The sequence below is a fragment of the Carassius gibelio genome, chromosome A21 (genome assembly GCF_023724105.1).
Source record: "Carassius gibelio isolate Cgi1373 ecotype wild population from Czech Republic chromosome A21, carGib1.2-hapl.c, whole genome shotgun sequence".
Lineage (NCBI taxonomy): Eukaryota > Metazoa > Chordata > Actinopteri > Cypriniformes > Cyprinidae > Carassius > Carassius gibelio.
In genome coordinates, this window is record NC_068391.1 from 18,957,169 (window position 1) to 18,972,204 (window position 15,036).

Below are 15,036 nucleotides of genomic sequence, written 5' to 3' on the forward strand. Positions count from 1 at the left end.
GTTTTTCTTGTTCTGAAATATATATATATATATATTAAAGGGCTCGTGAAATGTAGTTTCAGATTTTTCAGTTTATGAATGCCCGCAGCTGTGATTGGCTAACTTCATTGTACTTTATCCACGCCTCCTTCATAACATGGTGTGTGTTTTGATACTTGAGATGGCAAGCGCTGTGATAGAGTCATCTATGTTTGAGCCGAGTCAGATCATGATCTAAAATCCAGCTGTTTCTGAAAAACAAAAAAGTATCTTTTAAACCGGGGAGTAACCTTTTATATGCAAAAATATCAAGAACATTTAGATTCTTTATTCCATGACCTCTTAAAACATTAATAATATTTTTGTGGTTCGATATGTGCAGGTGGTGTAACTGTCATGAGAATAGTTGATTCATTATTATTATTATTATTATTAATAATATTTGCCACAGGTGAGTCAGGGAAACAAGGACAAGGCGAGTCAGATTTAAATGCAGTGTACCATTTACTAAATCCAAAACAAAGAAGGTAATCTACAGAGAGATAATCAGAAATGCAGAAGAAAGACTCCATCCAGTAAACTAATAAAAGACAAAGTGCTGAACTGAAAGAGGGCTAGACGTACAGAAACTGATGATGGGGAAAACAAGGCACAGATGTGACTAAATCAATGAACTAATGAGTAAACATAGTAACAGGAACAATGTGATACAAATTGAAATCCAAAAAACAGAACGTAACCATAACAATATTATCTTATAATATGATAAACCTTTATCTTAAAGCACGAAGATAGTACAGCTTTCTATTAAAGCTGCTTTGAAACAATGCTAATTGTGAAAAGTGCTATTCAAATGAATTTAGACTTGTGTACAGGAAATGCTACTTGAAAGTTTCCACTTTTGCAATTTTGCTTTTTTGCAGATGCAAGCATCTTACGACTTGGCACATATGCTTTAAAATAGATTATCAAAATATTTCCTTTGTATTCATCTTTGACATCCTATTCACCGACTCGTTTACAGAACTGGTGCAGCAAAAGAAGCTATGGCAGTTAATTTAAGATTATATCAAGATACAAAAGATAAAAAGTGTATTTAGTCATCGATTTGGTCGTGCAAGAATCAAGTAGCTATGCACTGTTTTTCCTTGATTTCAACATTCAGATGAAATTACTATTCATCGAATTCTTAATAATCACATTTCTCTCCTTCGTTTTAGCTCGAAAAAACAAGAAACTGATGCGATTACGGGGTCATTCGTCCTCAAGCGAGCAGGCCCCAGCTCTGCCTGAAGAGCGCATGTGTTCACTGGTGCCCAAAGCCATGCCCCAGCTGGTGCCCACCATGCTGTCCCTGCTCAAAGCCATTGAGCCTGAGATCATTTACGCAGGTTACGACAGCACCATCCCGGACACCTCCACCCGCATCATGACCACACTTAACCGTCTGGGAGGCCGGCAGGTCATCTCTGCAGTCAAGTGGGCCAAAGCCCTTCCCGGTGAGTCCTCAGTGTTCACTGATATACAGTTAATCATTACTCAACCATTTGTGTTGTTTGTTTCAATCATTATTTTCCAATTCATCCCTGTAAAGCTGCTTTGAAACCATCTTTATGGTATATACCCCTTAAAAGTTTGTAAACATTGCAACGTCTCTGGGTGGGCTAGTCTTAGGAGGAGGCAAAAAGAGTCGTGGACGCAATGTTGACAAGCCAACCTGTCCTCCAACCAATACGCTCGTATAGGTCGTTTGTCCAAATCCCTGAAATACAACCCATCATAGCGTATACTACAATTACGCCCCTATCAGCAAAAGGTCGTTTTCATATTAATGTTTTGTACTCTTTTATTTGCACTCTGGTTTGCGTTTCGTGTAGCTCAGTTGGTAGATTATTGCGTTCTACGTTGATATGTAATCATGCTATCATGGGTTAGATCCAAGGGAACGGAAATGCACGAAAATGTATATGTTCAATAAATCATAATTTAGCATGATTTCTGTGAGGGTTAGGTTTAGGGGTGGGGTTAGGTGTGGTCATTCGAACGAATAAGCCACCTAGTAAAATATGTAGGAAATACTGTGAGATCGGTGTAAAAAGCCCACAAATTTAATTTAAATAAACGTGCGTTTTGATTGGTAATGACGTTATACGTCATTTCATGACGACAGACGCAACGCGATACTGTCATTATTTTTACGCCCGCTAGAGGGCGCTTAACTTTAAAACTTAATTATAGGTTGTAATATATGATTGCACAAACCACCTATATGGTCGTTTTTTGTTGGAGGACAGGCTCGGACAAGCGTAAGCTAGCACATTTTAGGAGGGATTTATTAAACATGGATGCAGAAGAATGTTCCGAACTGTCTGAATATGTACAGTCACTGACTCTGCGGGACCGTGACAGCTTTTTTTGTAAATTAACTCTCGCGGATGGAAGCAGGCTACCTGACCCGTATGCCATACGGCCATATGAATTATTTTGGGTTGTTTGGGGAATTTTGTCAAGGCTTATTTTCTAATGTAACCTATCGCTAGGCTAACTATGATTAGCAATGTGTATTATTTTAAGAGACCATTCGAAGGATGGCACACACATCTATCGCTGTATATTTGTTTAACATTTAAACTAGCTAGTGCGCTGAAGGTTGGCGACTTTTCACCTATAAAACAGAAACTTGCTGATGTACTAGATAAAACCAACACAGCAGTTCATATGCATAGATTATTTGACCTGATATGAAGTGTGCAAACACAAGCATTACTTATGATCATCTCCGTCCAGTCTGTATGCTGTATTGCATTCAACCACAATTGTCTTCTTCATTTCTGTGAAGGAATGTCTGCCGGGATCCGGTAAAACAAAAGTGCTGTTCCTTCTATTCTGGCAGCCAAAAACCCAACAAGAAGACATTATAAAGTCAAAATCTCAAACTTTTAGCGCACCTGCTATGAGTTCTGCCTTATGTTTTGCCTCCAGCTAGAGCGGAGATGTCAAGAGTGACGTAGACTATTAAGGGGTCTATAAAAAGCTATATAAATAAAGGTGTTAGTTTTTTGTTGTTGTTTTGTTTTTATGTTTTGTTTTTATTTTATTTTTGTGTTTTTGTTTTGTTTTGTTTTTTTGTTTTCCCTCAACGTATTCCCTTTTTCTTCCACTTCAGAAGGTACTTCATGTTGGCAGAATGTCATTGTGGAGATCTGCAGGTTTCTTAAATGTGTTCTTATAGGATCAAATGTGCCAGTCACTAGTTCATCAAGAGGGAGAAACTGAAAAATTGGGTAACACTTTCTATGAAGCCCATATTTATCAAACATTATAAGGCTCTTCTTTATGCATTATAATGAATGCATAATGCATTATAAAACAAGTTTAATATATCAACTCATGAATAATCATAACAACAATTATGATACATCATAATACGTACGTATTTGTGGTTATAAGTTTAAGAGTATGATTATTTATAACACACAATGATCACCATATTAAATCTACTTCATTTACAGTATAATGGACTGTATTATATCTTGAGATTGTTTATTTATGATCTGCACAGTATCTTACTGCAGCTTGTGAGTGGTTATATGTTGAGCGTTATTAGAGTGTTTCCTGTGGAGCTAATGGTAATTAATTGATGTGAGATTAATACTCCAACTGAAAAAAAAAATGCATTGTTTTATATGGTTACATTTTATTTTGATGGTCCCCTTAATTAATCGATTATAAGCAACTTTGCCACTACATCCCAACTACCTCTCATTAGAGTATCAATATGCTCAAGAATGGCAAAATCTAGTACGGTAGAATAAGCTGAAATACTTGCAAAGACATTTATAGCCAGTTAATCTGTTGGTTGACCATCAAAATAAAGTGTTAGCATATATTTACAGTAGCAGACATACTAATACTCTAATGACTGCTAGTTGATTTGTAGTTACAGAGGGACTTATCAACAGCCGTCTAAAGGGTACCATCAAAATAATCAAACTTATATTTTTCTAATAAAAATAGTTTAAAACAAATGTGTCATATTACAAATTCATCTGATCTGATATCTGATCTTATGGCTGTTTGAGAGAATTTATTATTATTATTACTACTACTTATAAGTGGTCTTTAACCGCTTTAAGTAGCATCAGAAAGAGACTTGTAATACATTACAACTATGAGAAATATAGTCAATTTTAAAAGTTGATGCAATGTGTTCATTGTGTTATAAATCATCATACTCTTAAAAGCTATAACCACAAATAAGTAAATATTATAATATATGTAAACTGTTCTTATGAATATTCATGAGATGATACAACATATAATAAGTTATTTTTTTTTTATAATGCATTATGCATTTATTATAATAACTTAAGAATACCTTTTATAATGTATTATAAATACAGCCTTCATAGAAATTGTTACCAGAAGGGATCTGTTCTACTAGAGATCTAATGAGACAGCATGCGATCGTGAATTCAGATCTCTTTTGTGTCTTATTGTTCTTGAATGGTCAAATACACACACAGTTATTTCAAAATGCCCATCGTGTGAAGTATTCATGTAAACACAGTCAGTTATGTGTAGGGTTGCAAAGGGGTGGACAATTTCCAGTAAATTCTGGGAAAAAAATCCCAGGAATATTCCCAAAAATCCTGGAAATTTTCCAAAATTTACTGGAAAAGTTCCAACTTTTTGCAACTCTAGTTATGTGTTAAATAAACGTTAACAGTTGGGAGAAAACCAGATGTGTTTCAGTAAATTGGATCCGTGCAGTCGGTCTTAAAGGGACAGCAGCCTAATTTACCTGCTGCTGTCTGTGTCATTGATGTTAATCAAACAACAATAGATAGAGAAAATCACACACTGTGTATGACTGAATTACTTTTGAATTCATATTTGATTGTTACAATTAACACTATGCAGTTTTTTAGTTATACACTTGAGTATTACATTTTTGTAGCATTTCTTCCTACGTTAAATAAACCTACTGTAGCTGAAAGACTAACATTTTATTTTCTATTGTTCTATTGTGTTTGCTTCTTTAGTCTTTTTTATTTTTGTGTTACTTTCATTTTATTTATTTGAATAAAAATATCTATATCGAGATATCGTGAAATAAAATTTCTCATACCATGAAATAAGATTTTGGTCATATCGCCCACCCCTATGAACAGAATTCATTGTCAGAGAAAAGGAAATGAGGTGCTTTGCTCACCTGCTCGGGACTTCACAGATCTGTAGCTCAGCGTGGGATAATTTTCCAAACCATCATGTGTTTTGTCTTGTTCAAATCTAAGGGCTACTCGCTTAAAACACACACTCTGGACCTCACCAGGCAATGGCGTGAGAAAACAAGCACATGGTTTTCTAATTGTTGCAAGGTTTTTTTTGCTCTGCTCTGCTCTGGTTGTGTGTCATAGGCCTACTGGGCAAAATACTTGTGGAAGAGGATTACGTAAGCACCACACGCTTGAGCAAACTCATTCCTGTGAGCTGTACATCCTCTTTAAAGGACAACATTATACTGTAGCCAGCATCCTGACAACACAAGTGATTGTTCAGAGATTTGAAAACACGACGGGCATGTGAAAGTTAAACGTTACAGTGTTTGCTCTCTGTCTCCTTATGTAACGATTATATCTGGTCCTAATGACTAATTCATTTAATTGAATCTGACATTTTACGTAACCGCGGTTTCATGAACGATTTACACAAATTTGTTCTGGTCCTGTGTCTCTGCAAGGTTTTGATGCCAGGAAAGATGATTATGGTTATTCAACAACAACAAAAAATACAAATAAATCAATAAATACATGAGTCCAAAGGTTGGTTTTGATTTTAGCGACATCAAAATCATTTCAAAAATCAAAACCGAGAGATATCATTATAAACTTACACCAGACGGTTCTGAAGCTACAGCAATCATATAATATTATAATACTAAATCTCAAAAACGAAGTATAATTAAAACCATTTGACATTTTAAGGCACGGTTCAGAATGATGGTTCTTCATGGATTCTTTGCAGCTCTTTGGTTCCGCAGAGATCTGTCTTTATTTTCTGAACTCTGCTGCTCTTGTCGGACTCTTGAGATCGTGTGTTTTAAGTGTTATGGTCTCTGTCACATTAAGGCTTCAGAAACCTGCACCTGGATGACCAGATGACGCTCCTGCAGTGCTCCTGGCTCTTCCTCATGTCCTTCGGCTTGGGCTGGAGATCCTACCAGCAGTGTAACGGAGGCATGCTGTGTTTCGCTCCGGACCTCGTCATCAATGAGTGAGCTCACCTTAACCACCCACAGCTGGAATGTTTTGGCTTTCAGTGACATATTAAGTGGTTTTAAAGATTGTGTTTAGTCATAGACAAATGTCACGCAAACTAAAGGAAGTCATATGGCATTCACTCAAAGCCCAAAGTCTCCTTTTGAAAGAATGGAAAATGGTTGAATAGCGTGATATGTTGGCGTATTGTCTTTTATTTGACATTATGTTAATCTTAATAAACATGGTGTGTGTTAACATTATATAAAATGCTCATTTGAATGAGCTGCAGATTTAATTCCTTAAAGCTTTTGACTACACATCCCACGTCAAATATCTGTCCCCATTGACTATCAGAAGTATCAGTATATAAAAAAAAATAAAAAATAATTTTGATTTAAGCTGGAAAATCCCGACCTTTAATATGAGTGAATGTATTAAATTTAATATTATATACATTATATATAACATTAAATCCTAAATTATAATTAATAATGATATATTATTATATTTCATTTGATGTATTTTAATATATTCAGTGTTCATTTTATATTCATTATATTTTTATGTAATATTTAACGCAAGTGAATTCACAATTTGCATTACTAAAATAGCATAATATTTAAAGAAATATATTGTACTTGTGTATATTGCACAATCAATTAAATTATGCATATATATTATAAGTCTACTACAAATATCTTAAGAATACCAAACAATCGACAATATGCATTTTTTATCGTATTTTATGGAAAACTGGCAGCTTCTCTGCATCCTATAAATTGCAGATGATGTTCCATGTTATTTGCTATTATGCATTGCATGCAGTGTTATGTGGGAAATGACCGCTTGTGGGTGTTGGTACATTTCAAGCATAACTAGGAAATGGATATTACTCGATCAGTTTTCAGTCATATGCATACATAATGCTTACAGACTACAGTTTACTCATGACACATTAAATACTCTGTTCCTTCATCGTCATGAAATACAGTTAAATCTGACATTTGACATTGTGTTTTGCACCATTGCTTTAGAAAAAGCATCTGTCAAACACCGAAAACATGAAATGGCAAAGTGCCTTTGTAAAATTGCAAAAGGCTGTGATTTAATTAAGTAGATGTTATTCGCTGCGTTGCACTTAGCTCATGTCAACAGTAATTTTGTTTCTTTGATGAGCCATGATGTCTTCAGTGAAATTGTTGCAGAATGTGAATATCTGTGTGTGTGTGTGTGTGTTTTAAAGGGAGAGGATGAAACTACCCTACATGAATGAGCAGTGTAGCCAGATGCTGAAGATCACCAGTGAGCTGGTCAGGCTTCAGGTGTCCTACGATGAGTACCTCTGCATGAAAGTGCTCCTCCTCCTCAGCACAGGTACCAGCACTCCTCACAGCTCAGAAGTGTGCATCTACAGTGACCTCAAAACTATTCCTCAAGAATACAAATAATGGGTTTATTACTACTATTAGTATGGTAGCATATTACTAACATAGTAGCTGTTTATTAGTACGTAAGAAGCACATAGTAATGCCTCATTCTACATGAGCCCTTGTTCCTACACCACACCTTAACTTACCAACTACCTCACTGTTAATAATGAATACTGATAAACTCAAATTAGGAGTTTATTGAGTCAAAGGTTATAGCTAATAATGAGAATTGACTTTAAAATAAAGTGTGAATAAATAATGTATTTGGACACTTTTTGGACATTAGTGAACATGTTCATCACCTGTGGTTGTGTTGTGAACTTAAGGGACACTTGTGCATTCCTTCGTTTTAATATGGGACCAGTGTCCAGTTACTTTTCGGAGCCACAGGACTATGCTATAAACGCCCCATGTCTTTTATTCCTGTGATTTCAGCATCATTACTCCAGTCTTCAGTGTCACATGATCCTTCATGGAATATGCTGATGTAGTGCTCCAGAAACATTTCTTACATGTTGAAAATGTTTTTCCGCTTCATATTTTTGTGGAAACCAAGATACACAATTGTTCAAAAGATGCACTATTATTCAAAAGTTTGATATAAGTAAAAAAAAAGGGGAAAAAAAGAAAATCAATAGTTTTGTTGAGCCAAGGGTGCATTAAATTTGACTTAAAAGTGACTTTAAAGACATTTATAATATTACAAATGTGATATTTATAACAAATAATTGCTGTTCACTGAACTTTCTGTTCAACAATTTAAGATGCAAAAAAACTGTTTCTAACCTTGATAATAATAAGAGCTGTTAATAATTAAATAACTATAATAGCTGATAATGAGCATATTAGAATGGTTTTTGAACAATCGTGTGACACTGAAGACTGGAATAATTGCTGCAAATTCAGCTTTAAATTGGATTTTAAAATAAAATTTGAGAACATGTCTTTTAAATTGTAATAATAATTCACAACATTACTCTATTTTTAATTAAATGAATGCAGTATTGGTGAACGTAGGAAACTTCTTAAGAAAAAAAAAAAGGTTGTTTCCCTTAAATGAAATGAAAGATGTGTTTTATGATGTTTTTGTGCATCTACTCTCACTTTTGGACCTGATCATGTATTTGTTTCTATGCCAACGCTTGCAAACGCAAAATCTATCCATTTGCTCAGTCTTGTTAATGACAGCAAATGACTTAATTGACCTCCATGTGCTTTCGCAAGAACCATTTAAGACAAGAAAGCACGTCAGTGAGTACAATACCAAATAGAAACGTGTCCAGATGTTGAAGCCACTGCTATTTAGATGTCACCACATTCATGAAGTTTGAAGAGTCAGTAACTTCTAATAAGAACAGTTCTGACATCAGGAGATCTGTGAATGCTCTTTCAGAGCTTACTCCTGTGTGAAAGCCCTTTCAGTATTTGCATCTGGCATTGGTTTCATTCTGACTCGTTAATGAGAGACAGAATTTGTTTCTCCTTGGATTATTTTCTTGATTAAACGGCAATAATGTAAAGTAAACGTCTCATCCTGACCCCATCTGTTTCCACAGTACCAAAGGACGGCCTGAAAAGCCAAGCTGTGTTTGATGAAATCCGCATGTCGTACATCAAGGAGCTGGGCAAAGCCATTGTTAAACGTGAGGAGAACTCCAGCCAGAACTGGCAGAGGTTCTACCAGCTCACCAAGCTATTGGACTCGATGCAGGAGGTAAGCTGGCATCTCTTCCCATCAGCAAACACAAACAAGACACATTACTGGCAGATGGTTTTATTGCATCTGCAAGAGAGAGTAACAGGCCATATACGTACCTCATGTAAGTATGTAAATGTTTGGTCAGCATATATCGCGATTTGAGAGCCCGGTCCTGTTCCTGGAGATCTACCTGAAGATCTTCACTCGCTGGTTCAGATGTGTTGGATTGGGGCTGGAGCTCCAGCGTTAAGGAATACATTCAAGTGCATCTTCATTGGCGTAACAAACAGAGCTGCGCAGTAACTCATTACACCTCATCTGGTTTAGGGCTGTCACTTTTAGTTCAAAAATCGATTGCACAATCGATCGGACCAACCAAAAAAGGTTTAGAAAATGAAAATAGGGAATCGATTTTAACCAAATATGTACACTATTAATTTTAAAATAATTAAACAATTAAAAAATATACATGTAACAAAATTCACAAACAAGCAGAAAAAGAAAATAAAGAATTCGGAAAGTGCAGTATGTGTTGCGAAAGCTAGACAGAAAATACGCGCCTATAAGACCCAGTGACGTCGAAAGCGACCTCTTATGCTGCGTTTACACCAAAAGCGAATAGAGCGTCTGCCGTGAATGATTTCAATGTTAAGTCAATGTAAAGACATGTTTACGCGCGTCTGGAGGTCTCGCGGCGTGCTAGACGCGAATTCGCCTCATTCACGCATCTAGTTACAGGAGATTCTGAGTTATGAAAAGGACCATTGCAAGCTGACAGCGACCGGTAATACCCCCACCTTGTGCAGCTGTACCCGAGTGTCCCTGGGACATCAGTGCGGTCAGAGCGTGTCTTCTCAACAGCTGGACATATAGTGAATAAAAAACGCTCTGCTCTGGACCCCGAAAATGTTGATCGACTTGTTTTCCTGTCCAATAAATTTGTAATGGCCCTAGCCTTTTTGCGCATGTCACTATGCCTGCGTAGTGCCGCCTAGCCTAAGTGTCGGTTACGTTCAATAAAAAAAACACACATGGCCTGTTCTCAAGTCCATTTAAAGTTTCATTTTTTGAACAGTTGTTTGAAATGGATTGGTCATTATTTAAAATAATCTTGGATATTTTTGAAATGCCCAAATCATAAATGCAGCCGGGTTGAAGCAATGCAATGTTTTTCTCTTGTTATGGCCGCCGTCCCCTCTGCATATAGGCCTATATATTTTTTCGAGAATGTTGCACTCCTGTTGCTGTTTGTTATTCTGCACGAAACTTCATGCCAATAAATAAGAAATATTGCTGACTTGTGCTTATCCAGTGCTCTCTTTCCGTTCGTCTGTTATTTGATGTTGAAAAAGGAAACGTCTTTTTTTAGACATGGAAAATCGATTTTACAATCGATTCAATGAACACTTATGTCTTAAAGATCGAAAATGATTTTTTCACAAAAGTGACAGCCCTAATCTGGATTATGTAACCAAAACCTCTGTGTAATGTAATGTTTAATTAACTTCTTTGTCGATAACAAAGAATTGAAGATATTCACTTAGGTCAGGAGTAATCTAAAAGTATTCAAACAGTACTGAACCTAATATGTGACCCTGGAGCTCAAAGCCAGTCTCTGAGCTATATTTGTAGCAATAGGCAAAAATACATTGGATGAGTCAGAATTATCGATTTTTCTTTTATGCCAAAAATCATTAGAATATTGAGGAAAGATCAAGTTCCATGAAGATGTCCTACCGTAAATATATCAAAACTTTATTTTTGATAAGTAATATGCATTGCTAAGAATTCATTTGGACAACTTTAAAGTTAATTTTCTCAGTATTTTGATTTTTTTGCACCTTCATATTCCAGATTTTCACAGCCAAATATGGTCATATCCTAATAAACCATACATCAGTGGAAAGCTTATTTATTAATCTTTCAATTTTGAAAAACTGACACTGAAGAAGGTCTAGGGTGACATATGTGTAATCCAACAGATTGTTACTAACCACATTTTCCATTAAGTAATTTGTAATAAGTAATGGACTATGATTTGCAAATAATCTACCAAAAAAATAATATCATATTTTTGAAATTCTTACAGAGGTAGCTTGCCAAAACCATAAATTTACATCAGATTCTCTAAAACAGTCTGCTCAGTTACCCCCCCCCCCCCCTCAAAAAAAAAATTAATGACCAATGTCAATAATTTAAAATATATCAGCTACGATGTTATATCGTTTGATCACTACTTGTGAATGTACACACATTATTGCATTGAAGGCATCATGCAGTTTGTAAAAGCCCTATTGAAATGCTCCTTTTGTCCACAGATGGTGGAGGGGCTCCTCAGCTTCTGTTTCTACACGTTTGTGAATAAATCTCTGAGCGTGGAGTTTCCCGAGATGTTGGCGGAGATCATCAGCCATCAGCTACCAAAATTTAAAGACGGGAGTGTCAAGCCTCTTCTGTTCCATCAGAAATGACCGCCTTAGATCATAACAATGCCTTAACACCACTCTTTTCTTACCAGCGCTAGTCCAGCCTGCCCGTGTTCCCCCAAAACGTCCCGAATCAGTTGAGGGACACAGTCGCTTTTGCTTGATTCTCAGAGGAAAGAGGTAAAGTGTGCTCTTCAGAAACGCTCATGGAGCAGGAAAACGGACAAAGTCGTGTACTCGGAGCTGACAGAATGTGACTTTTAGTGATATTTTCTCTACTTTTTTTTTGCATGTACACTGCTGAAATGTTTACAAAGGTATATCAAAAAAGGGAAATGTGCCTTTTTTGCGCTTTGCGAATCAATTTCAAACATTTCTCAGGCTAACGCAATGAGTTTCTGTGGATGATTCACTTTCATCACGTCCGCGTCTGCCCGTGTCTAAACCTGCCGCGGTGGTTCTCTGGAGGTGGCAGCTCCACATTTTAAAGCAGCCCTTGAAACATAAGACCATATTTTTGAAGTCTCATCGAATCTCCAAGCCTGGAGCCCCATGGAAAACCACAACCATAATTTGATTCAAATCTTAATCAGATCCATGACTGACATGAAATACTGAGTTGTTTCTGTGTTTTTTTTTAATAGGTTCCGCTGAAATGTAATTTCTAGGGATGTTAGGTCACCCAAAATATCTTCTATTCGTTTTCCCCAAATTCTTGCACTGTTTATTCACCCTCATGCTGTTCCAAACCCGTGGAACACAAAAGTCTTGTCAAAGTGGCTCATCTGTGACTCATTCGCTGTGTTCCAAGTCTTCTGGATTCATACGATAGCACGGTGTGATGAGCAAACCTAAAGCAAAGTCATTTTTCACCGAAAATTTCCCCATTAGTGAGCTGGTGAGAACCAGATCAGACTGGTTAATTTAGACATTTTATGATCAACTGATTTAATGTCAAAATGTGACTCAAAACACACATTTATAAATCATTGTTTAGCACTTTGGGGGAAAAAGACCAGGATTTTATATATATATATATATATATATATATATATATATATATATATATATATATATATATATATATATATATATATATATATATAAATATATATATATACATATATATATATAAATAAATGTTAACTATTTTTAAAGAGTATATATATATATTAATTATTAGCTCAGGTTTACATAAAAATGACCATTTTTAATTGCAAGCATTTGGATATAAAAGAGAGAGAGGTGATGGGAAGTCACGAGACGGGTGAATGAGTTAATTTGGGGGTTAATTTGTCAGATTTCCATCCATTCATAATCATATTCCAAAGAGCATATCCCAGAATTCCCCTGCTGTCGACTGCCCTGTGTTCATGTCATCCAGTAAAATGTTGGTATTCGTCTGAAGTTGCACATCTGCCGACATCTCAGACTTCTTCTGCCATCCTTGAAAACCGTTTTTCATTTGAATGTTTTTTTGGAATGCTCTCTGCATATTCTAAATCTGGGAACTCATATGAGGCCCACACGTTTTGACCCACTTTTCTTGTCTTAGTCTGTGATGTGTCCCTGTGGTGCCAAACCACAGATGTACTCTTTTTGTGGTAACATCTGAACAAAAGGAACATTTGTTGCATGTGTTTCCTCGACGTTGTGTGTCAACTGACATTCGTGTCTACGCTTCAGGGGTTTTGCACCAGATATGCTTGATTACCAAGTGTAAAGGAATAATTCATTTGAAAATGAAAATTGTTTCATTATTTGCTTTCCAACGTGTTGGTCCAAAAATTGGTCCAAAGTTCTGTGTGGAAAGATTCTTCACAATGTCGTCTTTTGTTTTCCACGAGATAAAAAAAAAAGGCATTTGGGTTGGGAATGACACACAGGTGAGTAAATATTGGCAGAATTTTCAATTCTATGATATTCCTTCTAGTCGTTTTGTTGCACTTGAGTATCCTGCACATTTCAGGAACTTCTTCTGTTGTCATCTGAACATCCAAACATTGACCTAGCAACATTATTTTAAAGATACCACTATATTTGGTTATTTGACAAGATTCAGATGTTCATTTTGCCAGTCTGGCCATGTGCAGTATTAAAACACCCATGGCGATCGGAGGGTAAAAGGTTAATTTAACTACTCGACTTGGTTTGTGAGATGTCGCATTTTCTATTTGTTTCACAGAAGGCCTTGCTAAAGGAGTGTGTGAGCCATAAAACATAGGTTGTATAAATCCAGAAGCATACTGAAATGTCTAGAAAAATGTCTTTCGTTTAATCACTGATCATTTTTAAATGAGACTAAAACAAAAATATAGTAACCCAGATTCTCTTTGATATATATATATATATATATATACATAATTTTACAACAAACTTTGAATACATAGTTGAATTGCTATCTTTTTTTGTCAAGAACTGTATTACAGATGCACTTTTGAGAAAAGTGTCATGTTGTGTGTAAATGTACATTCTATAAATCTATAGGGAATATATGAGTAATCACTGTTTTAAAGAATGACAGCTTACAATGATAAGTCGGGGATGCAAGTATATTTTGTATAGTGCAACAGAGTGACCAAAGCAACGCAGATTTACAGATATTTAAAGCAGTTACATTTTACAGTAGAATTTACTACCCAGCTCTAGGCACTTTTGACTTTCTTTTATCCTTTTCTATTTCTTTTATAAAGATTTAGGCTTTGGTCTCATGTATGATGCTGTAAAATGAACTAGTAAACCTATAAATAAAGCTGTGTGTGTAAGTAACGTACCCGAGCCTGAGAGTTTGCACTACCCTAATACTGGCCTGACATAGTATATTTTGTACAAAAATTCGTGCAGATATTATCTTTAAAGATTAAGGGCAAATCATATTTCACTGGTATATGGCTTTCATTAAAGTCTTTTTGGTTTTGTTTTGTTTGCATTTCAGTTCTATGTAAAATAATCCCATGCAAAGGATATAAAATGTCTGTTTGTTTGAAAAAAAAAAAAAAGAGTTTTGTATGACTTCTGTATTACACCTCTCCTGTAGTGTAGTCAATGTCGATCTTTACACATATTTGATTAAATGTTGGACAGAATCTGCTCAGAGGGAGGTAGTGTCTTTGTTGTACTGTGAAATCGTTGTGCTGGTTTGCCATTTCTTCCCATTGTATCTGAACATTGACACAAATCTACATTTGGACACAGGTTTAGATTCTTCTTAGCTGTTTTACTGCTCTGGGCTGCGTTTC

General features: G+C 35.8%; 1 protein-coding gene across 3 annotated transcripts in view; it reads left to right on the top strand.

Annotated features, from left to right (window-relative positions):
* LOC127942121 (glucocorticoid receptor) overlaps positions 1-14,887 on the top strand; it is a 55,763-nt gene extending 40,876 nt beyond the window's left edge. For all 3 annotated transcript variants that reach the window (XM_052537703.1, XM_052537705.1, XM_052537704.1), the window contains 5 exons: positions 1,200-1,478; positions 6,111-6,255; positions 7,486-7,616; positions 9,229-9,386; positions 11,690-14,887. In XM_052537703.1, the coding sequence (XP_052393663.1) occupies positions 1,200-1,478; positions 6,111-6,255; positions 7,486-7,616; positions 9,229-9,386; positions 11,690-11,842 (866 nt within the window). In that variant the 3' untranslated portion in view covers positions 11,843-14,887. The remainder of the gene's footprint in view (positions 1-1,199; positions 1,479-6,110; positions 6,256-7,485; positions 7,617-9,228; positions 9,387-11,689) is intronic.
* Positions 14,888-15,036: the final 149 nt, after the last annotated feature.